We start from the raw sequence: 26,686 nt of genomic DNA, 5'->3' as shown, positions 1-26,686 counted from the left end.
GGTCTTCACGTTTTGGCTCTTGGTTTTCACGTGTTGGCTCTTGGTCTTCACCTGCTGGTCCTTGGTCTTCACGTGTTGGCTCTTGGTCTTCATCTGTTGGCCCTTGGTCTTCACATGTTGGCTCTTGGTCTTCACCTGCTGGTCCTTGGTCTTTACCTGCTGGTCCTTGGTCTTCACGTGTTGGCTCTTGGTCTTCACTTGCTGGTCCTTGCTCTTTAGATGTTGGCTCTTGGTCTTCACCTGCTGGCTCTTGGTCTTCATGTGTTGGCCCTTGGTCTTCACCTGCTGGTCCTTGGTCTTCACGTTTTGGCCCTTGGTCTTTACCTGCTGATCCTTGGTCTTCACCTGCTGATCCTTCTTCTTCACATGTTGGCTCTTGGTCTTTACTTGCTGGCCCTTAGTCTTCACCTGCTGGTCCTTGCTCTTTAGGTGTTGGCTTTTGGTCTTCACCTGCTGGCTCTTGGTCTTCATGTGTTGGCTCTTGGTCTTCACCTGTACCACTTGGGAGAATGGGAATAGCAGGATCAGCAGTGTCAGACCTAACTTGAGTTTGAACTTAGGCTCCATTGTCTTTTGCTGGTGACCTTGGGCAGGCGACTTGGCTGTCTGAGCCTCAGTGTCCTCATTGGAAAAATGTTGACAATCATCCTTACCTCAGAATTATCAGGCAAAACAAATGAGATCAGTGAGGGATGCTGCCATGAGCAGAGTAGTTTGCTCAGTAAGTTAGGTCTTTCCTTTGGTCTGTTTTGCACACAGTATCTCCATACCTCTGTGATGAGGCACAGCATGTGGTTGTCACTTGCTCCCATGCCACCTCACATCTTGGAGAGCAGACTCAGGCCTGGCTGGGGGTCTGCCCACTTGTGTGGGCACTTGCCCAAAGGGCCTAGCTGGACTGCCCTTCCAGGGCAGGTCATGGCATTCAGGTATCTCCACATCCACCTGGAATCATCCTTGCCAAACCCTGGGGAGGCTCAGCTGTCTGGGGTGTGGGGCTGCCTGCATCACATGAGAGCTCCTTGGCACAGAGCAGTCTCTGGTGCATGTGGGGCCATGTGGGTGCAGGTGTGTTTGCTGGGTAGGGATTTGCAGGGACCAAGCTGGACCCTGCAGAGCCCCATTCCTCTCTGGTGTGGGGGTGGCTGCGTCCTCCCACCCTCTGTGTCTCCCTGTCTCTCTCCAGCAAAGGTGTCTGGGCAGAGGACAGGGACACTGTCTTCCCTGGCCAGGCCAGGGCTGGAGCTGGGCTTCCCGTCAGCCTGTGGAGCCTTCTAGGCCTAGCCATCTGGGTGGAGCCTGGTTCGTAGCAAGAAAAGGCCCCGAGGGAGTGCATGGCACCATGAGCATCATGTTGTGTCGGGCTGCCTGGGGATGGAGGGCACTGCTCGGCTGTGTCAGAGCCTCCCGCCTGGGCCTGATGAGCCACAGTGCCCCCCAGAAGCAGGCCTGCAGCGTGGGGACACGTGTCCCAGGCTCGTTTCCGGCCCGTGGGAGCACACCCGGGGACCCCTGAGCTTGCCCCATACACAGCCTCACATGTGCCCCCTCCCCCCCCAGCGAGATGCTGTCCTGCACATGTGCCCCTGGCACTGCCACCTCCTGCTCCCCTCGGGCTGGGCCCCAAGGGAAGGCTTGTGGCCCGCTGCGCCCACTCTGACTTGGAGGGCCTGTGACGCAGCTCTACCCGTGTGTCCCCATCAGATGTGGTCACTGGGAGTGATGAGCCTACACGTGGCTCTCCCTTGACTTCCTGCACACCGTGTGGCAAGGCCAGCTCTCTTGTGCTGCGGCACTCTCCTACTGGCTGCCAGGCCAGCCAGTGTCTGTCCCTTGGGTTCGCATGGGCCCCCATGGGTTTCCATTAGGGGCAGAGGTGGCGGACAGGCCCACCTTGCCTTTCCCAACTCCTTCTCTGTCCCTTCCCAGGGGCAGGAGCCTCAGGGGGCATTACAGGTGCTGACTGCAGCTGAAGGGCTGGCCTCACTCCCTGCAGGGCTGGAAGGCACCAGCTCCCATCCTACCCTGCCCCTTGGGTCCTCAGCCCAGGCTTGGGGTGGGCAGCCTGTGGCTCTTGGGAGGCCTGGGTTCTTGGTCTCATACTAGCTGGGGGGCGGGTCATACCTGGTGAGAGACCTCACGTCGCCAAGCCCCAGCTGTCCCCTCTGTGTGCGGGGGGGACGGTGATACCCTTCTAGGGCCGTGGGACATGCCAGGCGATGGCCTGTAAGGGGAGATGTGCCACTAGGTGACAGGTGTTTCACCGCTATCCTGCTGGCTCTGCGGTGGGGGGCTCGGGCCTCTGGGTTGCCCGCCTGCTTGCTCACATCTGCGGTGGCCCTGACTGTCCTCACTGCCTCCTGCCCCTGCCCTCCTTGGCCCCGGTCCTGCCAGGGCATAGGCGGAGCCTCACCTGTGCTCAGGGGCTCCCCAAGGCTTCCTCATGGGATGGAAACAGAGGCCCTCAGCTGAGCGGACAAGACCTCTGCCCTGCACTCCTCCCTCGTGTATCTGCCCCAGCAGGAGCGGCTCCCTCCTGGCGGATCCACAGGTGCCATTGTGTGCACGTCTTGGCTCCCGCCATGCCGCTAGCCTCGTTCTTCTCTCTCGGTCCCCCTGGTATCTGCGCTCTGTCCCAGCCTCGGCTGTTCTGTGCCCTGTGAAGCCCCCTTGCCACCCGGGGCCGCGTGACGACACACCCGCACCCCTCCTGCCTGATATCCCTCCCTGGACTCCCGGCCCGTGATCCAGTTCCCTCTCCAGGTGGTGCTCCTAGGACCTGGGGCCCGATCCGCATCCTCTCTGCGTTCCCGGCCTGGGCCCTGGCTGGGTGCAGAGTGGGTGCTTGGAGGGGTTTGTGTGGGTTCTGGGAGGCAGTTTGACTGCCTAGTAGGGAGACCTGGTTCCCAGTTGGTTTTCTCAGGGCTGGAGAGGTGCCAAGGGGAAAGCAGCCCTGCTGATCAGGGTTCTCTGAAGTTTCTGATTTGTGAATTTTGTGGTATTGTTTTTCAATTTTCTCCAAGCATCTGCTACTGTGAAATTTTTCATTATCACTGGCAAGGATCCCTTCTCATCCCTGCTGGCTGCAGGAGATTTCTGATGTCTCTCCCCGTCTGCTCCGAAGCACCTGGGACCCGATGGCTAATGTCCCTGGGCTAGCTGGGCTCTGGCTCGCACATCTCCCGGCTGGGCTCAGCAGGCCCGTCCTCAGTGGCCAGGGTGGCGTGGGCCGTGGCCTGCGTCCTGAGGCTTTGCCTCTGTTCCCTTGGCATGCAGGGTGGTCCAGCTGGGAAGGCTGCCGGCGGGGGCCGAGCCAGCGCCCCCACCAGTCCTTCCTGAGAGGCCGTCAGGTGGTGGCTGCTGGGAGCAGAGCCCACTGCCTCCTCCGGACGCATCCTGTAAGAGTGGCTCCGACTCTTGAGTTTTGCAGGCTGGTATTGTGGTGGCTGCTGGGGTGGTAATGAGGGAACAACGCAGAGCCGCGCAGGGCCTTGGGGGCGGTGAGAGAGGCAGCTGCAGGCCTCGGCAGGTAGATGCTCGGGGGAGCTGCCCTCGCCTCGGGCCAGCAGACCCGCCCCTGGACCCCTGTAGGGGGGACACGCAGGTGGGCCCACGGTGGCCTCTCGGGCACTCGCCCTCAGCCCGTTTTGCACCTGGCTGGGCTGCTTTCTTCTCTGGTCCTAGCTCCCTCCTGTGCAGATGCCCAGCCGGTCATGTTTACCGGTGGGGGCTGGGGTGCTTTCTGGGTTCTGACTCACCTGAGTCTGGTTCCTATCCTGTGAGTTATAGGCACTGTGGGTTTCGTGTGCTCCTTTGCTTCTGCTGGTCGGATGCACTGATTTGATTTGAAAGGACCGTGAGGCCGTTTCTGTGGTGGGACAAGGAGAGGGGGCGACTTGCCCAGAGCCGCTCACAGCCGAAGGCAGAGAGCAGGGATTGGGTCTGGGCAGTGGAGCTCTGGAATGTGCCATCTTCCCAGGGGGCAGCGGGTGCAGCTCTCTGAACAGGCAAGGGCGCTGCGTTTCCTTGGGTTTCAGCCCCCGGGGGGCTGGGCGGCAGCCTTCCCCTCTGTCATTGCATGTCCTCTGCACCAGCGTGTGCTGGGCGGGAGGGTGCTGAGCACCTGATAAGTGAATGGATGATGAATGAGTGAGCAGACACTTCCCGAGGGGCAGGAATTAGCATCGTAGAATTGATTCAAGATGTATTTTGTGCCAGTGGCTTTATTTTCATGTCTTGAGTGTAACGCGGGTGCTGTGACCCATTCCTCCTTTGTCCTCCTACTTTAAAACCTAAATATGTGGATGTTCTGAAAGGAGACGGGCCAGGGCTCCTGGACGCCAAGGGACAGGATAGGGCTTGGGCTTTGCGATTGCCGCCTCCGGGCCGAGAAATGGGAAATGGGCTGAATGGAATGAAGTTCATCTGTAAGATGCAGGTCAGGAATTTGTGGGGCCGCTTCCCCCTGCTGCTCCGTTCGCAGTCAGCTGTGGGTCGGGGCCGGCACGTGTGAGACAGCAGCCTGCTCGGACTGCTCCACGCAGGGAGTGTGACGATGAGGGGAGGGACACGCGGGCCCCGGGGCCCTGGGTGGAGAAGTCCTCCCGAGAGGGAGAGGCACGTGAACTGGGCTGCAAGGCTGAGTGTCTAGCAGGAGAATGCACGTGACAGAGACATGGGCCTGACACGGCAGAGCCTCCGGGACCCCTGCTTCAGGCCTCAGAGCCCGGAGGTGGCCTCCTGGAAGCCCGCTGAGAGGCCAGGCTGCAGGGTGAGTGCAAGGTCTCGGAGCTGGAGCTCCGTGCTGGAGCTTGGCAGGATGGGGACATTTCTGTGGCTCCCCCGCAGGCGTCCTGGAAGGGGCGCTGGCTGAGAGGTGATGCTTCCTTCTGCTACGCTGATCCCGGTGGTTGGAGGGCACGGGGAGCTGAGGGCCTAGCCGGCGGGCATCCGTGGGTCAGCTTCCAAAGCCAGGGAGGAGATTGGGAGTCAAGGCCTGGACGTGGGGCTCTGCCCCTCTGGGCCAGTCAGTCCTATTGGGGGTGGAGGGCATAGGCTGGCGGGGGAGAGATGCATGCACAAGCGTGCACCCTGAGAGAGGACCAACACTCAGAAAGTGAGAAGCAAAAACGGAGAGAGAGACAGAGGCAGAGAGAGCTCAAAAAGTCAGCCATAGGTGGAGATGGGAAGGGAGGTCCCGCAGCCTCAGCGAGCCTCGGTTCTCCTCCAAGAGGCCTGTGCTGGGCCTGCCAGGAGCACTCGGGCCAGGCAGCCCTGGCGACGGGATGGCCTCTGCTTTGGGAAGACAAATGCAGGTGTGGGGAGGGGAGAGGCACCACGGAACCGGCCTTGGCAGCTGGGGGGTGTGGGGAGGGCCGAGGTCAGGCCCTGGGGTCCGGCCTGTTGGCCTATGTCCAGCCTTGGCATCTGGCTCATTCCATCCTCCTGAGGGCCCTGCAGGTGGGGGCTGCAGCTCAGCCAGCTGAAGGGACTTGCTGAGGGCCCTGCCTGTCTCCTGGGCCCCTGCGTTTAACTTGGGGGTCAGAGGCAGCCCAGGGTGTGAACCCCAGCTCCTCTGTGACTTTGGGCAACACCCTAACCCTGGGTCCCTGCTCCTGTCGGGTGTGGGGAGCGGTGCTCCCTTCCCAGGGGAACCATGGGTTCAGTCTTAGGCGGATGGGCCGGACCCCATAGGGCATCTGCTGAGATGCAGACGGGCTCCGTGTTCCCTTCTGTGGTCCAGAGCGGCAGAGGGGTTGTGTCCTCAGCTCCAGCCCAACCCTACCATGGCCCTTCCCTGCTTTTCACCCTGGCTCTAGAGCTGGAAGCACCTTGGATACCTTGGGGTATCCATGCCTGGCCCAGCTGTGGCCACGCAGGGACGCCCCATGTCCCCGGGACACTGAGCTCCCCAAATGGCCTCTGCTGCTGTCTTCTCTGAGCCAGGCTGCCAGCTGGGTTCGGGCCTGAGCTGTCCCGGGTAACCTGTGCTCCTCAGGGCTGGCTGTCTCCCTTGCCTCGCCGGCTGTGGGGTGGCACCGTTCCTTTCTTCACAGTTCTCACTCTCCTTTTTCCCACCTCTAAGCAGTCCCTCCCTCTTGGGCGGAATTAGAGGAAATGAGTGTCCCCTGGCTCATCCACGCCGGGACTGGATTCTGAGCCAAGTCTGGAGGCCCCAGAGCCCAAGATCCTAATTCTCCCTATGCTGCTTGTAGGGCGAGGCACGCTTTGTCGTTGCCTGGTTCCTGACGTGCATCCCACCCACGGATTCTCTGGGTGCCTCGTTCCCCTGGTAGCATGGACATTTCCAGCTGCTTCAGCCAGTCCCCATGCATCTGTGCTTTCCCTCGCTCCTTCCTGCCGTGAACGTTCTCCGGGCATCTCCATATCGGGCCCTGAGCCCGGGCCTCCAGAAAGCCTGGAAGCTTTTCTTGGGACCTGAGGAATGAAGCAGGAAGTCAAATAATACATACTTGATAGAAAGGATAAAGTACTTCCGACCCCTGGGGAAAGGGATGATTAATCTTCCTAAGTGAGGGGAAGTCAAGGAAGGTTCCATGGGGAAAGAAGCATCTGGGATGAGTCTTGGAGGAAGGGGAGGAGTTTGAAGGGCACAGCGTGGAGGAAAGGCCTCAAGAAAGAGGAATCGACACGTGCAAAGTTAGAGATTGGGGGGGCACGGTGGCATGAGCACGCTGCACAGTACTGGGGGCCACGCTGGGGTGGAGTTGGGGGTTCCTGGGGGCTCCCACAGGCTGGACCTGGACTCCCAGGTGGTGGGGAGCACGGCCCGTATTTTGGGGCCACGCTCAGCTGTGGAACTTTGGTCCGCAGGGTGGGTTGGGGAGAGAAATGCTGGAGGCCGGGAGGCCAGGAGGCTGACGGGTGTGGCAGGTGCAGGAGCCCTTCAGAGGCAGGTGGGCGAGCAGCCAAGAGCCGTCTGGGCTGGGGCCGCGGCGAGAGCGGCAGAAGGCCCCTGGGTGCTCGGCTGCTTTCGAGGTTCGAGTCTCCCGGGACTTGTCACCGTCCTGGTTTAGCTTCTACAGCGTGTGCCTCATGTGCATCGGCCGGAGCCCGGCCCCCACTGGCGGAGCCGTGAGAGCCATGAACGAGGAGCTGGAGGCCTATAAGTATGCCGGCAGGTCCCACCCAGTGTTCCCCGTGTTTCCAGTCTGTGGGAGTGGGGAGTCGGGTTTGATTCATTAACTGGCACGAGGATGAGGCTCTGGAGATCGGCCTGGCACCGCCGGCTCTCCTCCACCCTCCCGCTGGGCTCCATGCCTCCTGCTTGCCCCCGCTGCCCGCTTGTGTTGGGCTGAGGTCCCATGACCAGTGGGGCTCTTGTCCCTGCTCCTGGGGGGGTCCCGGGGGGCTGACGTGAGGCTGGAGGGCGTGGGAGCTCCCAGCACAGGGTGCTGGGGGCCTGAGGCCCTGCCGACGACCTCAGGGCCCCCCGGCGCCCTAGCCCACGCCCCCTCCCTCCCTCCTGCCCACCCTATCCCATGCCCCCCCCTTCTGGCACCCTATCCCGCAGGACCCCCCATCCCACATATCCTCCCCCAGCCCGCATCCTCCCCCTGCACCCTATCCCATGCCCCCCCCACACACACTAGCCCGCACCCACCCCCCACGTCCTATCCCATGCCCCTATGCCCCCCCCCCAGCCGGCACCCTCCCTCTGTACCCTAGTCCACGCCCCCCCACCCCTGTGCCCTATCTCCCCCCCGCCCCCCCCCGCCCTAGAGCCTCTTGGTGCCACTGTCCTTAGCAGGGCAGGGTGGGGCGGTTCTCGGAAACTGTCCTCCGCGCTGTGGACCGCCGAGGCTGCCCCCAGGGAGGACCTGGGCCCGGGGGGGCTCCGCAGGCTCGGGAGTTTGGTCACGGAGGGAGTGCGGATGGCGGGGGGCCTACGATGCCGAGGGGTCGGTGCCCCCTGGGCTGCGCTGGGTGCTAGGCAGGCCTCAACGGTGAGAGGCCCCCCACGCTGCTGCACCTGCACTCACAGCTCGGAGACCCTCGGGGCCGTAGCTGCTGCACCCACAGGCCAGGGACGCAGACGTCGGTGGGTGGCGGGTGGGCACAGTAACGGGGAGATGGAGGTCGTGCAAGGTTGTCGGTGGGAGTGACGGTGGCCCACAAAACTGCGGGCGAGGGGAGCCAGGCAGCGGGTGCAGGCAGGGCGGGGTGGTGGGGAGCCAGAGCAGGGGGAGCTCGGGGGAGCTGGGCTGGGGCTCCGAGGGGTGGGTGTGGGCCACCCAGGGCTTCGCAGGTGTCGCTGGGGTGATGGTGACTTTAAAGGCAGTGGGGTGCAGTCCTCATGGGGAAGCACGCTGCTTGAGGCTTCAGGAAGGCCACTCGGCGGTGGTGCCTGGAACGGAAGGCGGCAGGTGGAGGAGTCGGATGTACGGGGTCCCGCGGGGACGTCCTAGTGGCTGAAGCCACGGCGGGGGGAGGAAAGCTGGGGAGAAAACCTCGAGGACCTGGCGGTGGCGTGCATGCAGAGGGTCTGGAGGACGGGGTCGCTGGTCTGGGACCAGGGCTCCAGCACCCGCCACCCTTTCCCCCTCATTTCGTGGGTTTGTTTACCTTTTACGTGTCTTAATAAAACATGAAAAAATATTTATTCTCCGTGGATCAATAATTTACTATGAGTTATGACAATACTAAATTTGGTCAATTATTCATGGACTATAAAGTATTTATAAATGCTACCTTAATTTAAAGTATTAGCCATTAGAATTCAAATATTAATAAAGCCGGTGCCAGCTTAAAGGAGGAGAAGGAAGGGCACGGATAATGAGGGCGGCTCGGGGAGGGGGAGGGCTCCTGGCTGTTACGATGATCCCGATAATGGGTTTTCCCTGGGAGCCCCACTTCCGGGGCAGGCAGAGGTGCGGGGGCCCCTGGGGTGGCCTGGGGACCCCCTCGGAGCGGGAGCCCGTGCCCTCTGGAGGGCAGGGTGGAGCCCCCGGCTGCCCAGAGCCTGGCTCCCCCTTCTGTTGCCTGCTGAGATAAGTGGAGTCTTGCCAGGCCTCGCCGGGCACCTCCTTCTACCAGGTGCAGTGCCACCCGCAACACAGGTGGTTCTCGAAGGGGCCACCCGGAGGCCATGGGGTGGAGGGATCCGATCCTCAGAACAGCAGGGCCCCCACGGGTGGACCCTGCCTGTGCCGGGAGCGCCGGGTCTTCTGGGAGGAGCAGGCGTGGAGGTGCCAGGGGCCCCGGTGGAGGGGCTGGGATAGCTGTGCCAGCAGCGCTGGTGGGTGGTGGCCCCGGGAGTTGTGTGTCTCTTCCAGCTCAAGCCTTCTGGGGCGGCTGCTTCCCCCTCCCTCCCACCTTGGTCTGAGAATTTTCCAGGAACCTCCATGGGGATGGAGAAGCCTGGGTATGAAACAGGGGTGGTGCCTGGAGTGACCTCAGTGCCCGAGGCCGCCTCTCTTACCAACAGCGTCATCTGCAGGCACCAGCCAGGGGTTTGCTATCGGGAGGGAGAGGCCTTGTCCCCCCAGCTCCCTCCCTGGGGTCTGCCCTACGAGTTTCTCCCCAGGAACGTTCTGGGCAGCACGGGCTGCAGGATCCCGCGGGCTCTGTCTGCTGGGCCCGGCTCTAGAGGCTCCTGCTGGTCTGCCTCTGGTGGGCCCTTTGTCGTCGCCCTGCGGCTGTGTGGCCCCAGCCCAGCCAGCCCTCTCCGTGCTTCAGTTTCCTCACTAGGAGATCAGAAGGCTCAGGTGGGACGAGGCTTGTGGAGATCCCATGGTCCTACACCTGCACGTCCTGCCCTGGGGGGCTCGTGTCCGGGAAGGCCTGGGTCAGCGGGATGCTGGCGTCCCCACGGCACAGCGGCGGGAATTTGTGGGGCTGCCCGGGGCCGCCGGCAGAGCTCGTGGGCCCTCTGGTTTGGGTCCCGGCTTGAGCTCTGAGCGCCCTCTTCCTCCAAGTCCCGGGAAGCCAGTGGGCCATGCGGTGACCTTTGCAGACACCCTCCTCTCTCCCAGCCCCCACGGTCAGGCCGGGGCTCGAAGCTGATGGTTGCATCCACCTGGGCTGCTCGTTTCCTGCTGATGAGCCGCCCAGGGTCGAGCCATCAAGCCCGCGTGGTTGCAGTCAGGACCCAGATCTGCTTTATGGCCACGTGGTATTGGAGGCAAAGAATGATAGCAGAGGCCGCTCTCTTGTCATGAGCTGCAGAGCAGTCTCCACAAAGCAGGAGAGGCAGTAACCCTGGTGGCCTCTGCACCCCCCCTGCGTGGGGTGGCTCCACATGCCCGACACCTTTCACGGTCCCGGCTCCGTGGAGGAGGTGCCGTCGTCCTGTGCGTCGGAGGCCCAGCAAGGGCCAGCACTCGGCACGGGTGTGTGCGGCAGGGCCCGACCGAGGCTCTGGCCAGGGCGCCCTGGCGCGGGGGTTCAGCGTGAGCGTGTGCGGCGCAGGTGTGAGTCGTAGAACGTCCTGTCCCGGGGATGAGCGCACAACCTTCATTAAGCTAATAGCTGATTGGCTTTGATCTGATGTATTTTGATCACATTATTTTTATGTTAGGAGCCTCTAAATACCCATCATTTCAACTGTGCCCCAATTAGCAGGCCATTCACCGCGGAGTGCAAATTGACTCGCATCAGGCCTCTCCATTAGTGCCTGCCAGAAGCTTCTAGCCTCGACGGCCCGCCCCGTCCCCCAGCCCGGCGGCCGAGTGGCTCGCGTGGTGCTGCAGGTGGCTGTCCTGGGCAGGCCGCGCTGCTCACCTCCCCGGGGAGGGCTGCCATGCCAGGGGCGAGGCCGTTCTGCTGTCTTGGGCTCCTGGGCACGGCTCTCGTGGGATGGCGGGGGTGGGGGGTGCCCGAGGAGCGGGGCAGGAGACCGGCTCCTATGGAAGTGCTTTCGGGCACTCAGCGGGGTTCACAGGGCTGTGTCCTAGGTCGGTGCTCCCCGAGCTCTCCCGGGGAAGGATTCAGAGCCTCACTTCGTGGGACACAGGGCTCAGGAAGGAGACAGGCCTGTGGTTGCAGACCGCTGGCCAGATGAGCCTGAACCAGAGCTGTGGTTGGTGAGGCTCTAGGGCCTGTGCTCCTGCCCCCGTGGGCCTGGGCCCCGCCGACAAGGTGGTGTCCCCGGCTGCCAGCAGGACCGGGCGGGTGACCCCCCGGGCAGTGCCTCCCAGAGGGTTCCTGCTGCCCAGCCCTGGGTCTTTGTCACCCTGGCCCCTCTCACGCTGCTCTCCTTCGTCTGCTGGTGTGAATCCTTGTTCCTCGAGGCTCTGCTGTCCCTGCTGTCCAGGCCCAAGGAGCTTGGTCTCTCCCTCCTCATGGGCTGACGCGTGGGTCTGTCTTGGTGGAGTCAAACTCCTCAAAGTTGGGGCTTGGTGTCCTCTTGGTCTTTGCTTTCCCCAACCCACAGGGCAGGGGTTTGCACATCGCGAGGGGGGTGGGTCCTGAGTCTACGTAGGAAGCTTGCAGGAGGGAAGAGGCCAGGCTGCAGTGGGCAGCGGGATGCATGCCCTGATGGGTAAACTGAGGCTCAGAGAGGTTCAGCGACTTCAGAACCTGTGTATGTGGGGCATCTGGGTGGCTCAGCGGTTGAGCATCTGCTTTCGGTCCAGGGTGTGACCCCAGGGTCCCAGGATCGAGTCCCGTGTCGGGCTCCCTGCAGGGAGCCTGCTCCTTCCTCCGCCTGTGTCTCTGCCTCTCTCTCTATGTCTCTCATGAATAAATACATAAAATCTTTAAAAAAAGAACGCTTGTATATGGGGTGGGCAGAGGGTTTGCCGTCGGAGGTCAGGTGATGACGCAGGAGGGAGTTTGAGGGTGGGCGACGGAGAGCCGGAGGGCAGTGTGTGTGGGCAGCTTGACATCCTAGCAATGTGCAGGTTATTTTGTACGGTTACTTCTCAGAGTTAGAAATTCGGGGTATTGGCATCGAAGAAAGCATGTACCAGAGAATAAAGAGAAATCCACTCAGCATCACAGCACTTTGGGTTTTTTTTCTTGCCTTTCGGTGATTTCTCCTGCCTTTTCCATAAGCATGCTTTTTAGTTGCAATCCTGGTGAGCATATAATTTCATGCCCCGCTGTTGTCACTTAGCTGCCTCTCAGTGTTTTTTAGAGTAGCTGGCATCTCCGTTCAGCCCCGTTCTTATCGGTTGTTTGGTCTCACGACTGGGTTATCTGGAAAATGGACCCAGTGACGCCCGCTCCAACAGGTGTCGTGAGAGTAAGATACACGAAGTACTCAACAGGGTTTGGCACAGGGAAGATTCTCACAGGATCGTCCCTCCTCCCACGTAGCTTCACAACTTACCCATTATTGGAAGATTATTTTCCCCTTCTGAAAGAATTATCTGTTCACGACTTGAAATTTTGGCAAGATACAGAAAGGAAGGAAAACTCAGTTCAGGCCTCTTGTAAAATGCGGTCGCTTTTTAGCATTTTGCAGTATTTCCTTCCGGCTTTTCTTGCGTGTGTGTTGTATTTAATTGACATAATAAAATGCATACAGTTTTGTATTATTTTCACGTGACTTTTTTAGGATAAGCACTTTCCCATGTGATCGTAGCGTCTTTGTAAGTAATTTTAAAGGCCTCACGTGCTGTCAACAAACAGCGGTTTTCGTAACCACTCGCCTATTTGCATCGTTTAGACTGTGAACGCTATTTCGGGAGTCTGGATAAGTATCCTCTGAATGTTTGGGGATCTCAAGCCATTCCCATAATTGGGATAGGTGCCCGAGATGGAATTACGGAGCAGAGGCTCCATGATGAAAATGTTAAGGCTCACTGTAGCCTTGCCCCGGTCTTTGCTGAGTGCCGTGTGTCTGGGGAAGGCACAACCTGTGGCCCCCTGAGTTTGTGGCCTCTGCATCGTGCTGGGATGGGGAAGTGCGGGGTGACGGGGGCCCTTAGCCAGCCTGAGGATGTGGAGTCTGCGTCTTGAGGACTGAGTGCGAAGGTTCAAGAGGCAACAGAAAACGTGGTGGGTCCCGGGGGCTGAAAGGTGGGCTGTTGGCCTGAGCACAATGAGGGCAGGGGCATGTGAAGAGCACGGAGCCCGCAAGACAGCCCTCGGGGGTTTGACTGTGTCCCGAGGCCCCCGGGAGCCACAGAAGGACTAGGCAACGCCCGTGCCTGTCCGAGGACAGCAGGAGCACGACACAGCTGCATCTCTTTAGGAGGAATGCCGCGTGAAGCTTGGATGGGAGGTCAGAGCGTTTGGGTGGCTGCACGACTCCTGGGGTGGCCTGGGGACTCTCACTGCAGCACGCCCACTCCCGTGCATGGTGCATGGGTGTCGAGGGCCCAGCAGGGAGAACCGCGGGCACCCGGGTCATCATCCTGCCCACTTGTGAGCGTGCCCAGGGAGCAGCCGAGCGTCGGTGTCGGGAAGCCTGCTCTCCTTCCCAGGCCCCCACCGCCCTCTCCTTGGGCCGGTGTCCCCGGCTCCCGCTCTCCTTCCCTTAGCCCTGTCTGAGACGTTACATAAACCCAAAGGCTCTCAACCGAAAGAACCGCATTGTCAAAGTTGTTCAAAAGTCTGCCGTGTGCGGCAGATGGCCTGCTGACACGCGCGGGCTGTGTTTTGAAATTGCATCTGCTTTCCCACATTCCTTCGTCGCATACGCGTTATTAATAAATGTTTGCTTCGAAACTGGTGCAGTGGGTTGCGGTGTCGGGAGGTGCATCTTTCTATGAATTGATGTCTGATGTCCCCAGAGGACGTAAGTGGGCGGCCCAAAGGGGCAACCCTCGCGGATCCGGGCTGACTGCTGACCACGGGCGGGGCCGTGAGCCCCGCAGCCCCGGGCCGGCCGCGCCCCTGAGCTCCTCCTCCACCTCCTGTATTTGCCTTTGTGATTACCAGCTGGGTTTTGAGTAATGCTGGGCTTCTGGAAGCACCTGCTTCTTCTGGGGTTTGGCCCAGTATTTTATGATATGAATCAAGTGGACTTGGCCAGAAGACCTGGGGTTTCTCTCTCTCTTTTTTTTTTTGCCTGCACCCTGAGTCCCCTGGGGTAAGTGTCGCCCTGACTCTCTGATGTAATTCGTTCCCTTCAGCCCTATCAGCTCCGCAGAACACACACAGCATATTCATGGCCTAGGGGGTACAGAGATCCACAAAACGAGTTCTTGGCTCTTTTTAAAGGGCTCAGATCCAGATGGAAGGCAGGGTGGCTACTGTAGCAGCTCTGACGGGCGTCTCAAGCAGATGGGGCTGGATCCTTGTCCTGCCACCCCTCCTTGAGTAGTCTGCAGCAAGTGATGCTGCCTCCCCGGCCTCGTGGACCCACGTGCTGAACGGGTGCCAGCACCCCCAGCCGGCTGGAGCCCTGAAAGCGCCAGTGGGCCTCTGCATGCGGGAGCTGCTGGCCTGGCGGGATGGGTCCGCCTCCGGAGCGAGGCAGCATTCCTCGGGGCCCGGGCGCCGGCTGCCAGGCGTGGGCCGTGTGGGTCGATGTGAGCGCAGCTGTGCCCCCATGCTGACTCCCCCTCTTCTCTCCCCTCTTTCCAGCCTGTGACCTCATGACCCAGGGGATTTTGGCCTTGGTCACATCCACCGGCTGTGCGTCAGCCAACGCCCTGCAGTCTCTCACAGATGCGATGCACATCCCACACCTGTTTGTCCAGCGCAACCCGGGAGGGTCCCCGCGAACCGCCTGCCACCTGAACCCCAGCCCTGACGGTGAGGCGTACACGCTGGCCTCCAGACCGCCCGTGCGCCTCAACGACGTCATGCTCAGGCTGGTGACGGAGCTCCGCTGGCAGAAGTTCGTCATGTTCTACGACAGCGAGTACGGTGAGTTGGGGCGGCGTGTCGGGCGCCGGGGGGCCCGTGAGCCGGGCGTCGCTGTGGTGGCCGAGTCCCTCTGGGTAGGCAGCGCGCACGCAGCGGCGGTGGTCCGCGTGGACTGCGTCCCGGGCTGGTGGGGCCTGACCTTGAGCTTCGCGAGGCGGGGAGGAGCTGCACGGACGCTCTGCAGACAGGCACGGGCGTTGCCTAGCAACAGCACCTTATCATGACAGCTGAAGTTTGAATCATCTTCGAGTTTTCAATAAAATATTAATAAACTGCTGGCAGGGACCCGACGGGCTCACGTAGGTAGCGACAGAAGCAGGTCGGCACGGTCCTCCCGGAAGATTCCTTCTTAAAGACTGGCCCTCACGCAGGGCAGTCAGCTGGCCCTTGCTCCGCCCTGGTCTCCCCTCAGTGTCAGGGTCTCAAGCTGGGGCGCAGGTCAGGGCACGGGCACCCCAAGGGTCATAGGGCCGGGCTGGGATCATCGGGGGATGGCTGGACATGGCTTCTTTGAAGACCTCCTGTATGAAAAAAAATTAAAAATCTGTTTGTTAAAAATGCACCAAAATGGGCTTTGGAGAAATAGTTTTAGGTTTTCTTATGGCTGCTCTGCCCAGACAGGCCAGTGCTAGGCCTGAAATGAGATGGTTTCCACATTATGTGTTTTTTTAAAAAAAGACTTTAAACTTTGTAACTGAGATTCCTCTGCAATTATGAGAACTAATGCAGAGAGACTCCATGTGCCCTGCACCCAGGTTCCCCATGGGCAACGCATTGTGACTCCTACAATGCCACGAGCGGGATTTGGCGTTGGTGTACTCTATCGAGCTTTTTCCATACTTCTCTAGTTTAAAGATCTTTGGGCATGTGTCTTCACGTCTGCGAGTTTTATCTTGGGGAAACTCATGTGGCCACGAGAGCAGGGATCCCCGTGCCACCTTTTCGTAGCCATCACCCTTCATATCACAGGTCTTTAAAAGACGTGGGGACGGTAAGGGTCGGCGGCCCCGCTGCTGGGGCCGGGGTAGGGTGGGTGGACCCTCAAAAGTCCTGCCTTGTCTTTTGGCGAAATAATTCCTTTGCCAAGAATGTAACTGAGAAGAGAAACCAGCACATGTTTGCATTTGCCTAAATACTCTGCTTAAGACTGGAATGTTGTCCTCAGCTCTTGAGCAAATAGGCTGTTTGGAGTCTTCCAGAAGGAATTGGAAGAACAAACAGTCACTGTGCTGAAAGGAAGATGAGGTGGTGATGGGGACAAGGGTGACCCGAGGCTCCGGGCGCTGGAGCTAGACGCTGTCCAGCACCTGGTCTCTCCCTCCTGCCCGTATTTAGCCCCTGGCCCTGGGGGCTGTTGGAGGTCGTGGCACAGCCCTGACGAGCCCGCAGGCCATCTCTCAAGGGCTGGCCTTCCCCGAGAACCCCTCGTGCTGATGTCGGCATCCAGTGTGCAATGTGGCTGGCCGGTGGGGAGGTGCGGACACCGCCGGGCTGGATGCTGTGGGGGCAGGGTCCAAGGTCCCCTGGCCCCCTTCTTCTGGCATCTTTGCTCCCTTTGCACTGTGGTCTATAGAAACTCTTCAGGCCTTGGTTCTCCCCAAGGCCTGGGAGGAAGGAACCTCAACCACCCTGCCTGGGCTCCTGAAGTCCTTGCACCCGATGAAGGACACCCGATGGCACTTGCTCAAACTACGTGGTTTTGTATTATTGTAGCCCTTCCCCTCAGTCAGCTCAAGGATCAAGACCCCAGGCAGAGGAGCCCCAATTCCTACATGTCTGAAGGTTCCTCTCTTTCCCTGGAGCTGGCTCCTTGGCTTGTTACATGCACTCACAGACCCGTCTCCTTCTCTCAGCCTGCTCTCAGCTTGTCCTGACGCGCTCCTGAGGGCTAATCGCCGACGAACATGGACTCTCGCACTGACTCTCGCACCAGGCTGTCAGCTCCAGGAGAGTGAGCCAGTAGCTGTTTGCTCCTGTGTCCCTGCTGCTTAGCACCATGTCTGGCACAGAGTAGGCCCCAAGAAATTATCACTATGTGAATGAGTCAACTCATTTATGAAGATAGGAGGTTTTCAGACCATTTTCACACAAGACAAAGGAAGGATGGGAAGAAAGACAAAGCGCCGGATAGTCTGGTGCCTGAGGCTGGGGAGGTGGGCTAGGATGTTCTGAAGATGCAGTGCCCTGTCCCTCTCCTCGCCTCTCCTACCCAGAACCTCCAATCAAACCAAGAGGTGTGCCCTCTTTTCTATTATTTTCTTTTTTTAATATTTTATTTATTTATTCATGAGAAACACAGAAAGAGACAGAGGCAGAGACACAGGCAGAGGGAGAAGCAGGCTCCATACAGAGCCCGCTGTGGGACTCGATTCCAGGACCCCAGGGTCACACCCTAGGCCGAAGGCAGACGCTAAACCACTGAGCCATCCAGGGATCTCCTGTGCCCTCCTTTCTGACATGGAACTGTTTGGTGCCTTTAGTGGGGTTGACGTTAGTTTTCTTTTCTTTTCTTTTTTCTTTTTTCTTTTTTTTTTTTTTAAAGATTTTATTTACTTATTTGGGAGAGAGAGAGCACAAGAGAGTGAGCATGAGCAGGGGGGAGGGGGCAGAGGGAGAAGCAGATTCCCCACTGAGCAGGGAGCCCTAGCAACCCCTGGGCTCAATCCTAGGACCCTGGATCGTGACCTGAGCCAAAGACAGACACTTGACTGACTGAGCCACCCAGGCGCCCCTTGAAGTTAGTTTTCAGCCAGACTGGCCTTTATCAGTGGTTCTGTAAAGACACAGGGAGACCAGTAGCTTTCCTCCTGTGGACAGGCAACTGGTTGAGCCTCAAATGTGCTGTTGGTAAGGATGCTGAGGCTGTATGTGGGCTCAGCAACAGAAAATGCCGTGACTGCTCCATGGGATTTCCATGATGCAGAGGAGGGACTGGCGGCAGCCTGCTGTTTGCTGATTCTGACGGGGGTGGTGGGGGTGCCTGGACACCTCAGCACCGCCATACTGGCCGGGGTGCCGCCGCTATCCTAGGTGCTGATCCACTTGGCTTTAGGCTTTCAAAGCCCTTCCACTGAATTCTGTGCAAGACCTCCTACCTTTGTGGGCTCCGCACATCAGTCCCTTGATTTGACAGCCTCTGCAGCCAGGTTTCTGCCCCAGGATTTAACCACTGTGACCACTCCAGCTCTCACTGCTTGTCCTGACTGTGCCTCTCATGCACAGCCTAGTCTCTGGCCTGCTTTCCCACCTGCCTTGTGTTAGGTGAGCCAAGGTGGTAGAAGCCCATGTGCTGTTTGATGCAGCTCATCCAGTGCCAAGGGTGCGGGATGTGGGTGCTTTCTCAGCACGGCTGGCATTGGCCTGTCTGAAAGCAGTGGGTGGACCTACACTGACTGCTGAGATGCCCAAGACCAGTGGTGCCTCCAGAAGTCCTCGGAGCCCCTCCTCCACCCCACCACTGCAGCACTAGCTGCAGATGAGCCCAATTAAAAAGCAAATTGAGTGTAAAGACTGTTTTATTCCTTCCAAAGTCAAACAGAAGTGGTTTGGGGATATGGTGACTTTTTTTGGATGCTGATCTGCAAGTATCTTTACATATATTAAATGTACATTACACATATGCATGTAAGCCCTTCAATGACTCTCTGAGGTGAGATTATTAGTGTGTTTTACAGGTAAAGAGCATGAGACCCAAAGAGGTTCTTTTTGACTTTAATGCCCATGCACTTAGCCAAGGCACCGTCCTATTTCTGAAATCTGGAGCTTGCTAGGCTCCAGCTTCCTTTTCCTGTCTCCAGCCAGGCAGAGTTGAAGCCAAGAAGTGGGGAAGAGTGATTTGGAATGGACTAGGCTGGTATGCTCAGGACTTCAGTGGATGTTAACGGAAAATCCCACCCCTGCTCAAGGAGCCCTGATTCTTCCTCATTTGCCCCCCAGCCTCCCTCTAAACCCAAGAATGACCTGTCCTGGGTGGAATTTGAGGGCCGGGAATTGGAGTCAGGAGTCGAGGGTCAAAGAAACCAAATCCCTGGTTCTCAAGATGGAGCTTGGCAGAGGGGTGGGAGAGGAGTTTGCATGTATATAGTTTACAAAATGAAAGATGTGCCATTTGGTAAGATTCCATCGAAAATACTTGTGTGCTTGTTGTGACAGTGAAAGGGAAAATAGAAGGGAAGCTGACATTTGGGAAAGAAAATCTGTAACATTAAAATACCAAAAGTTTGGATCGAACAGAACAGAGAACTTTCTGACGTGCCACTTCAAATTCTGGGATATTCATTTGTGTGTCGGGGGAGGTGGTGCTAGAAGCTGTAGCCACAATTTCTCCCTAGTGAATACATTGGGATGAGGGCGGTAGTTAAGAAGGAATCTTAGAAATCATTGACTCATTCATTCAACAAGTATTCACTGAGTCCCTATCATGTACGATGATGTTGCTAGGAACTCAATATAGGTGAAGAAATGAATGGGTAGAGGAAGTTTGCTAAGGCTGCGCAGGGCTGGGGTGTGAGGTCGGGACCCTGGGGCTCTTTCCTCCCTTGTATGTTCAGGGTGCAGAGGTTTGCTCTTGCCCCTGGGCCAGTCTGCAGGCTGGAGATGGGTTAGGATCTGCATGAGTGGCCATCGTCTATGGCTGAGTTATATGCTTCCCTCTCTCTCTCTCCATAGACACACACACACACAGACACACACACACACCCCACATCCTCTTTATCCATTCGTCAATTGATGGACACTTGGGCTGCTTCCATAATTTGGCTATTGTAAATAATGCTGCTATAAACCATGTATCCCTTTGAATTAGTGTTTTTATATTTTTTGGGTAAATACTCAGTAGTATGATTACTGGATCGAGGGCCGTTCTATATATATATTTTTAAAGCAGGCTCCATGCCCAACATGGAGCCCAATGGGGGGCTTGAACTCATGACCCTGGGGATCAAGACCTGAGCTGAGATCAAGAGTCAGATGCCGAACCAACTGAGCCCCCCAGGTGCCCCGTGGGAGTTCTGTTTTTAGCTTTTTGAGGGACCTCCGTAATGCTTTCCACAGTGACTGCACCAGCTTATGTGTGCAAGAGTATTTTGAGGGTCTATCCTGAGGAGCAGAATTGCTGGAGCATTTGTTCTAGGCATGTTTCACTTTATTAGGTTATTCCAAATTGTTTCCCAGAGCAAGTGTACTTGTTTGCACTGCCACCTGCTATGTACCAGAGTTCTCAAAGCTCCCCAGCCTCACTAACACCTGGTAGTCTTTTCACATTTAAGATTTTTTTTATGTTTAAGATTTTTATGTGAAATGGTATCTTGCCATGATTTAAATTTACATTTGCCTGATAGCAGATGAAGTTGAGCACCTCTTTATGGGCTGTTTTTGTTTTCTGTGAAAGGCCTGTTTACCATTTTAAGTTTTTGTCCCTTTCAAAAAAATTGAGACTTTTCTTTTTCTAAGTGTGGCAGACAGTCTCTTTGAGTCCATCTCAGTGGATGGGAGTTCTATATTGTATCGTTGTCAGATTTACTCATCTTTTGTAGGGCTAGTTCTCTTTCATCTGAGAAGTCCTCCCCGACCCAAACCTTGTATTCTCTGGCCAAAACTTCACTCTGCATGGAGGGAAGATGTTGCCCTCCTGGCCAGGTGACCTCAGCTAGGTCTCAGCACAGGACACACATGGCTCCTGACACTAGACCACCTGTCTCCCTGAAGCCGTGGGTTCCTCCCATGACTGTGCCATGGCCTCAGAGCCAATCTTGCTCTTGGTGGCGATTGTCTAGCCTGTGGTTAGGGAAAGCTTCCTGGAGGAAGTGATAAGGACCTAAGGACTATTAGGGGTTAGGTAAGCAAAGGGCAAGGTGGGGAAGAGGGTAGGAAGAGTGTCCCGGTCAGAGAGAAGAGCATGCTGGAAGGCCTGGGGAGCAGTGGGGAAGGGAGAGGGCATGTGCTGGATTGTGGGCAGTGGCCAGGGGTGAGGCTGGACTCTAGGTCTTGCAGGCCTGAGAGGCTCACCGAGGAGTTAGAACCGCCCCCCCCCCCCACATCCCTGGGGGCTGTACCTTGCTACCTCAGGTGGTGCCCTCGACTCCTATTTCTCATGCCCGCCCAGAGACCTGAGGGCAGCAGAGGACGTGGGGGTCTTCATCTCCAGATGGCCCCGGTCCTCCAGCTGCCCATGTGTAGACTCACTGACTGCTTACGAAAGAGAAGGAAGTAATGCACGGAGAGGAGCTGTGATGTGACTGCGTGCAAACCCCAGGCCCGGAGTCCACGCTGAGGGAGGGCCTCAAGCCCCAGGCGGCTCAGGTGCCGTGAGGAACAGCTCACATCTTTCCAGCCTGTGCTCGGTGCTGAGCGCGACGCAGCCTCAGGACCCCGGCTCGCGTCATCTCCTGGCCATTCTTCCAGGCGGATTTGTACTGTTCCTGTTTCACAGGCGAGGATCGAGGCTCAGACGAGTAAAGAGGCTTCCTCTGGGTCGTACGACCGAGGAGTGGGGGGCCGGCCGGGTCTGAGCCCCGGAGCGGGTGTTCCAGCTGTCCCACGGCCTCTGGCTCCTCGCAGCAAACAGTAGGGAGACTCTTCTTCACACGCAAAGGTTTATCGTAGCGTTGTTGGGACCAGCAGAGGTCACTGACAATCCGCCTGCAGCAACGTGGTCCATACGTCGCGATGTGTGTACGCCGGGGCCTTCACGTGCGGGGTGGCGGCAGTTCCAACACGTGGCACCGCTAGGCGACGACAGCTAAGCGAGAACAGGGCTGCGGCGCGTGGTTCTGCGTAAAAGCAAGCTTGCGTGTGTGCGGACTTGACACACATGGTCAGCGTTCGGAAATGCCGTCTTATGGACAAAAGCATGGGGACTCAGGACATGTAATTTTCACCGCATCACCACGAGAGACCCCTGACTCTGGGAAATAAGCAAAGGGTTGCAGAAGGGGAGGCGGGTGGGGGGTGGGGGTGACTGGGTGACGGGCACTGAGGGGGCACTTGACGGGATGGGCACTGGGGGGTCCTACTCTGTGTTGGCAAATCGAACTTAAATAAAAACAAATGAAAAAAAAATAAAAACACCCTTTGAGTTTTTTGTTCTAAGTGCAAAAAATAAGCAAATAAACAGAAAGTGGGGGTTGCCCTCCCTCCCTCCTTCTTCCCGCCTGTGGCTGCTTCTTGGAGCTTCTGCTCGCCCACCTCTGGAAGCAGGATGGGGGTTCATAAGCTGTACGAGTGAGCGCTCAGCGGAGTTCCTGGCGTGCAGCGGGTGGTCTGTATGATGGTCACAGGCCCTGTGGGGGAACCAGGAGTGGCCCTCGTTGCCCGCCCCCCCTCCCCCGGACTGGGTGTGGGTACAGGGCCTCAGCAGCGTCTTGGCACGAGGGGCCAGCTGTTTGCACGCTTACCATGGTCAGGGTGAGCGGGAGTGTGGTGCGTCCGTGTCATGCAGCAGCCTCTTCATTTGTGGGGTGAGCGTCAAGTGGTGACCCCGCCTGATGGGGTCCCCGCGTGAGGACACTGGTTCATGCATGCTCAGTGCTCAGCGAGACGGACTTCTCAGGAGCCGTGGCCAGTGCTGGTCCCATTGAGCTGGCGAGTCTCTGTTGTGGTGTGTTCTGAGCCCTGGGCCACGTGTTGGTTGTGTTCTTGGTATGTGGCGGGGACAGAGTTCGGGGGTCACCTGTCTGGCCCGCATGGGACACTCAGAGCAGAGTCGCAGGTGAAGCCATCACGCGCTCTCGGCGGTGCGGCCTCACTGGTCCTCACAGTGAACACTCGTCGCCGTTGGGCCTCAGCCCCGAGTCTCCCCACCTTGAAGCTCCCGGGAGGGTCACGTGGCCCAGAGGCTCCCTTAGCGCTCACGCCCACAGTGTGTCTTCCGGTGACTCAGCTGCGCGCCCACGATCTCGCTAACCCACGTCGTATCATCACGGCATTAGCTGAAATTGAAGTAACATACGCTTTTTCCGGGTGAAATGAGTAAGTGCGGTCTAACGGCCAGGAAACCTACCAAGAAGTTCGACGGTCACTTTCCCAGGACGGGTGTCTGGGGTTTCGTTCTTCCGTCTAATTACAAAGTAACTGCACTTCGGGGCGTGGGAATGGTAGCGTTCCCTGGAAGGTTGAAGTTCATTAGCTCTGAAGTTGCTCAGCCCTCGGCCAGATTCCGAGTGTGGCTGGGGACGGGAGGAGGTGCCTGATGCAGGCCCGGATACGGGACGGGAAGGCCGGCCCCGCTGCCTCCACATGCCCACTGTGCGGCAGCAGCGAGGACCGGCCAGGCCTTCCGTGCTTTCCTCTGCGGCGTCCCCTTGGAAGACGATGTGGCCCCACAGGCCGCCCCTCTGATCCTGGGGGCCCAGCCAGGGTGACAGCTCTGACCATCTGCTCGCTGCCCAGAGGGGGCTGCTTGTCCCTCCCTCAGCAGGGACCAGCTCCTTGGCAGGTGGGATTGGGGTGGTTGTGAACGGGCCGCAGGGTCACAAGGAGCTCGATTCAGGCCCCTGTCGCGCGGTTTGCTGCGTCCCAGGTGAGCCACCTGCCCCTGGAGGCCCGCTGTCCCTGCTCTGTGAGAGGCGCAGCTGGTACTTCCATCCGGGCCGGTGGAGCGGGGCCCCTGTAGGGGCTCGGCGCACAGTCGGGGCGTTAGGACCATAGGCCTTGGAAGGTTTTCCTTTGCTTTTTGCAAGCGGGTCCCCTGGCGGCTGATGCCCCCCAGCTCCGAAGAATCCCAAGAAGCCTTTTGGAGCCTGGGAGGGGGTCCCTGCCTGGCGCTCGGCCCTGGCTTGGCCGGTGGAGCTCCGTGCTCATTGGGGGGGGGCTGTGGTCCACGCGGCTGGTGCAGGCTCTTGGAGTCAGCTTTCGGAAGGTCCTTCCCCACCAGGAGGCAGGACCGTGCAGGGGGCCCTGAGGGCCTTCCCTGGGGGAGCCTCACTGTGGCCCCTGGAGCTTTCCCTTCTTACTGGAACGACGGCCAGAGCCCTTGCAGCGGCATTCGTGCCCAGCCCGCTGTCACAGCCACCCAGTCCCCAATCCCATCCGTCCCCCTCTCCTTCCATTGCTGCTGCGGTACGATGTGGGGCGCAGTCTGGCCTCAGAACAGTGGTGCGGGCCGCTCCCTCCCTGGGGACCCCCTAGACGAGTCAGTGTCCGCAGGCGGCTCCCTCACCCTCGGGGCCTGGCTGAGCCCCAGCTGCCTTCCCTCGCAGTCCCCGCCCCCCGTTTGAAGACGGCACCCTGTTTCCTCCCGGCACCCTCTCCTCCCTTCCTGCCTTATTTGTTTCCATTAAGTTCACCACCACTTGCATGCTTTTTGGATGTCTGTCTGCCCGCCTAGGAGTTCTGTGCAGGCGGGGACTTTGGTCGCGCAGTGCTGTGTCCCCAGCACTTAGAAGGGCGCCTGGGACGTAGTAGGTGTTCAGTAAATGTTCGGTGAACGCGTGCACGAAGGAAGCTGTGTTTTGGGGCATCTCATCGCCCATTTATTCTTCCAGGAGGCATTTGTTTCTTTGTGGGAGGTTTTGGTTGCCGTTGCCATTGTCGACATGCAGGTGAGTCACGTTACATTGGTTTCAGGGACGCGATAGAGCGACCAGACGACTAGGCGTTGGGCTGTGGTGGCTGCAGGGTAGCTCGCACCTGTCCCCGTACAGCCCTGTCACCGTACCCCGGCCTCTGTTCCCTGCGCTGGGCCTTTTGTCCTAGGACGTGTTCATTCCGTAACTGGAGGCCTGCGTGGAGTCTCCAGGTAGAGCAGTGACCGTCGTCTCCGTGGATGTTCCCGTCCTGTCCGACCCGTACAGTCAGGCCCACGGCTGCCTCAGCTCCCAGCTCGGAACCCCTGTGTCCGCCGCCTGCTTCCTCAGCAGGTGTGCAGGGGCACCTGCGTGTCCAGGCCCGGGCCTGCGGGTGGTTCAGACGGGCTCAGCTCACCGCAAAGCTCTCCGCAGGCTTCGGCAGGCGGCGTGGCTGCTCCTGCCAGGCGAGGGCGGTGGGCGAGCCTGCGGGGGACTGGCATCCCCCCTCTGCCCCCGCCCCTCTGCCCAGGGCGCGCTGACACGTCCTTCCCACCTTCAGCTTCCTGCCTTGGGCAGTGGGGGTAGTAGCGATGCCTCCCTTGGAGACTTCGGGGCTCGAAAGGAAATGCTGGGTCTGAGGGCTCGAGTCCCCCGCGGCCCCACCACCTCTCGCCTTGCCTGCGCCTCCAGGGATCAGGACCCAGGTGGGGCGTGCTGGCCTCTCCCTGAGCCTCGCGGGGAATGGGGTTCCCTGGGGTAGGCGGGCAGGGGCTGGGGGTTCCCGGGAAAGGTGGGGCAGGGGCCGGGGGGTGTTCCGGGGAAGGTGGGCAGGGCCCGGGGGGTGTCCCGGGGGAGGTGTGTAGGGACCCGGGGGGTGTCCCGGGAGAGGTGTCCCATGGGGCCTTCCCTGCTGTCCCCCCGCCCCCCACTCCGCCCCCGCCACACGGGCCTGCACACTGTTTTGATTTTTGGTATAATTGTTTCGGGCTCCTTTGTCTGCGTGTCGGCCTATCCGTGCGTTGCCCGTGCACATCTGCAGAGGGTTTGCCGAGGCTTCTGATGGGGCTCCCGGATGCGGAGCTTAAGAAGGGGGCCATTAGAGAGTGAGGACAAGGCCTCCGAGGCTGTGCTGCTGGGAGGGTGGCAGGGCCCAGCCTGTCACCTTGTCTTGGCTGCAGGGACGGGAGGAAGCCACAGCTTGCAGGGCCTCCTTGTCCTTGGGGAGAAAGAAGCCAGGCAGGGGCAGGTGGCTAATCGGGGCCCGGCCTCTGCGGTTCTTCTGAGAACCCCCCAGAGGAACCCGATCGTGCCATCGAGCCCGGGACCCACGGGCGGCCACGCAGAGAGAGGTGGGTTTGTTGGGCTGTTCCTCCGTTGAGCGCCGTTCCCCGTCTGTGCAGTAGGCCCTTCTCGCGCCTGGTGGGTCCCTGCTGGTCCCAGTTTCAGAGGAGTGGGGGGGCCCAGAGGGCAGGGCCAGGCCGCCCCACAGGAGCTTCCAGCAGGCCGGCCTTGGAAAAGGCCACGGAACCCGCAGGTGCCTGTCCCGGCATCTTGAGGCCCAGGGAGGGGTCTGGTGTCCAGCCAGTCTGGCCCACCGGGCAGGTGCCGCTGAATTCCAGGTGAGGCCCCAGGGAGCCGGAGGTGAGCGAGGCAGGTGTGGCCTTCGCCTCCTCGGCTGTGAGTGGGGATGAGGCTCGTGATGGAGGCCGGGCTATGGGGCCACCTGAGCGGCAGGCAGTGAGGTCTGGGGAGGCCTCGTGGGGTCCTGCTGAGTCCTGGAGGAGTGAGGAGGGCAGAGCAGGGGTGGGGGTGGCTGGGGAGCCGGGGCTGATAGAGAGCAGAGATGTTCTGGGCTGGCCTGGGTTTGCCCGGCTGGGGCCTTGTCCGCGGGGTCAGCGGCTGCGACACGGAGAGCCCGGCCAGACAGCACAGGGGCCTCCAGTCCTGAGGGCAGTGAGGACACACGGGAGCGCAGGCCACTCTGCTCTCTTTCCTTTGTGATGTTTCTCTTTGAAATTATTTTTTATTACGTAAAGAACACAGGAGAGAAGTATGTTCTTGCTGAAGAAGTGCAAGTGATGTAGGCCCCGAGGGCGAGCTGCCCAGGGCCTGCCGCAGCGCTCCCCGCCCGTCCACCTGCTGCCCTGCCCCGTCCGGGGTCCGGAGAGGGCTGCCCGGGCACGCCTCACCTGTGTGCGCACCCTCACGTTCATGTACACTGTTATTTTCAAAACCAGGAGCAGGATCAGGCCGCAAGTATTGATTGGGGCTGAGCTGGGCTCTGGGGCTTCCGCTGCTCTGGGCTGCTCTGGGGCTTCCGCTCGGCACCGGCCCACGTGGCTCTCCCTGGCTGTCCTCACCTGAGGGCAGTGTTCCATGGGTGGACCGTGGGCTTA

General features: G+C 59.3%; 1 protein-coding gene across 3 annotated transcripts in view; it reads left to right on the top strand.

Moving 5' to 3' along the window:
* GRID1 (glutamate ionotropic receptor delta type subunit 1) overlaps positions 1–26,686 on the top strand; it is a 639,650-nt gene that overhangs the window by 117,907 nt on the left and 495,057 nt on the right. For all 3 annotated transcript variants that reach the window (XM_025435395.3, XM_035715124.2, XM_035715125.2), the window contains exon 3: positions 14,500–14,784. In XM_025435395.3, coding sequence (XP_025291180.1) covers positions 14,500–14,784 — 285 coding nt within the window. The remainder of the gene's footprint in view (positions 1–14,499; positions 14,785–26,686) is intronic.

This window comes from Canis lupus, chromosome 4 (assembly GCF_003254725.2).
Source record: "Canis lupus dingo isolate Sandy chromosome 4, ASM325472v2, whole genome shotgun sequence".
Classification (NCBI taxonomy): Eukaryota; Metazoa; Chordata; class Mammalia; order Carnivora; family Canidae; genus Canis; species Canis lupus.
Note: the sequence above shows the minus strand (reverse complement) of the source record. Positions and strands in the feature narration are given on the sequence as shown.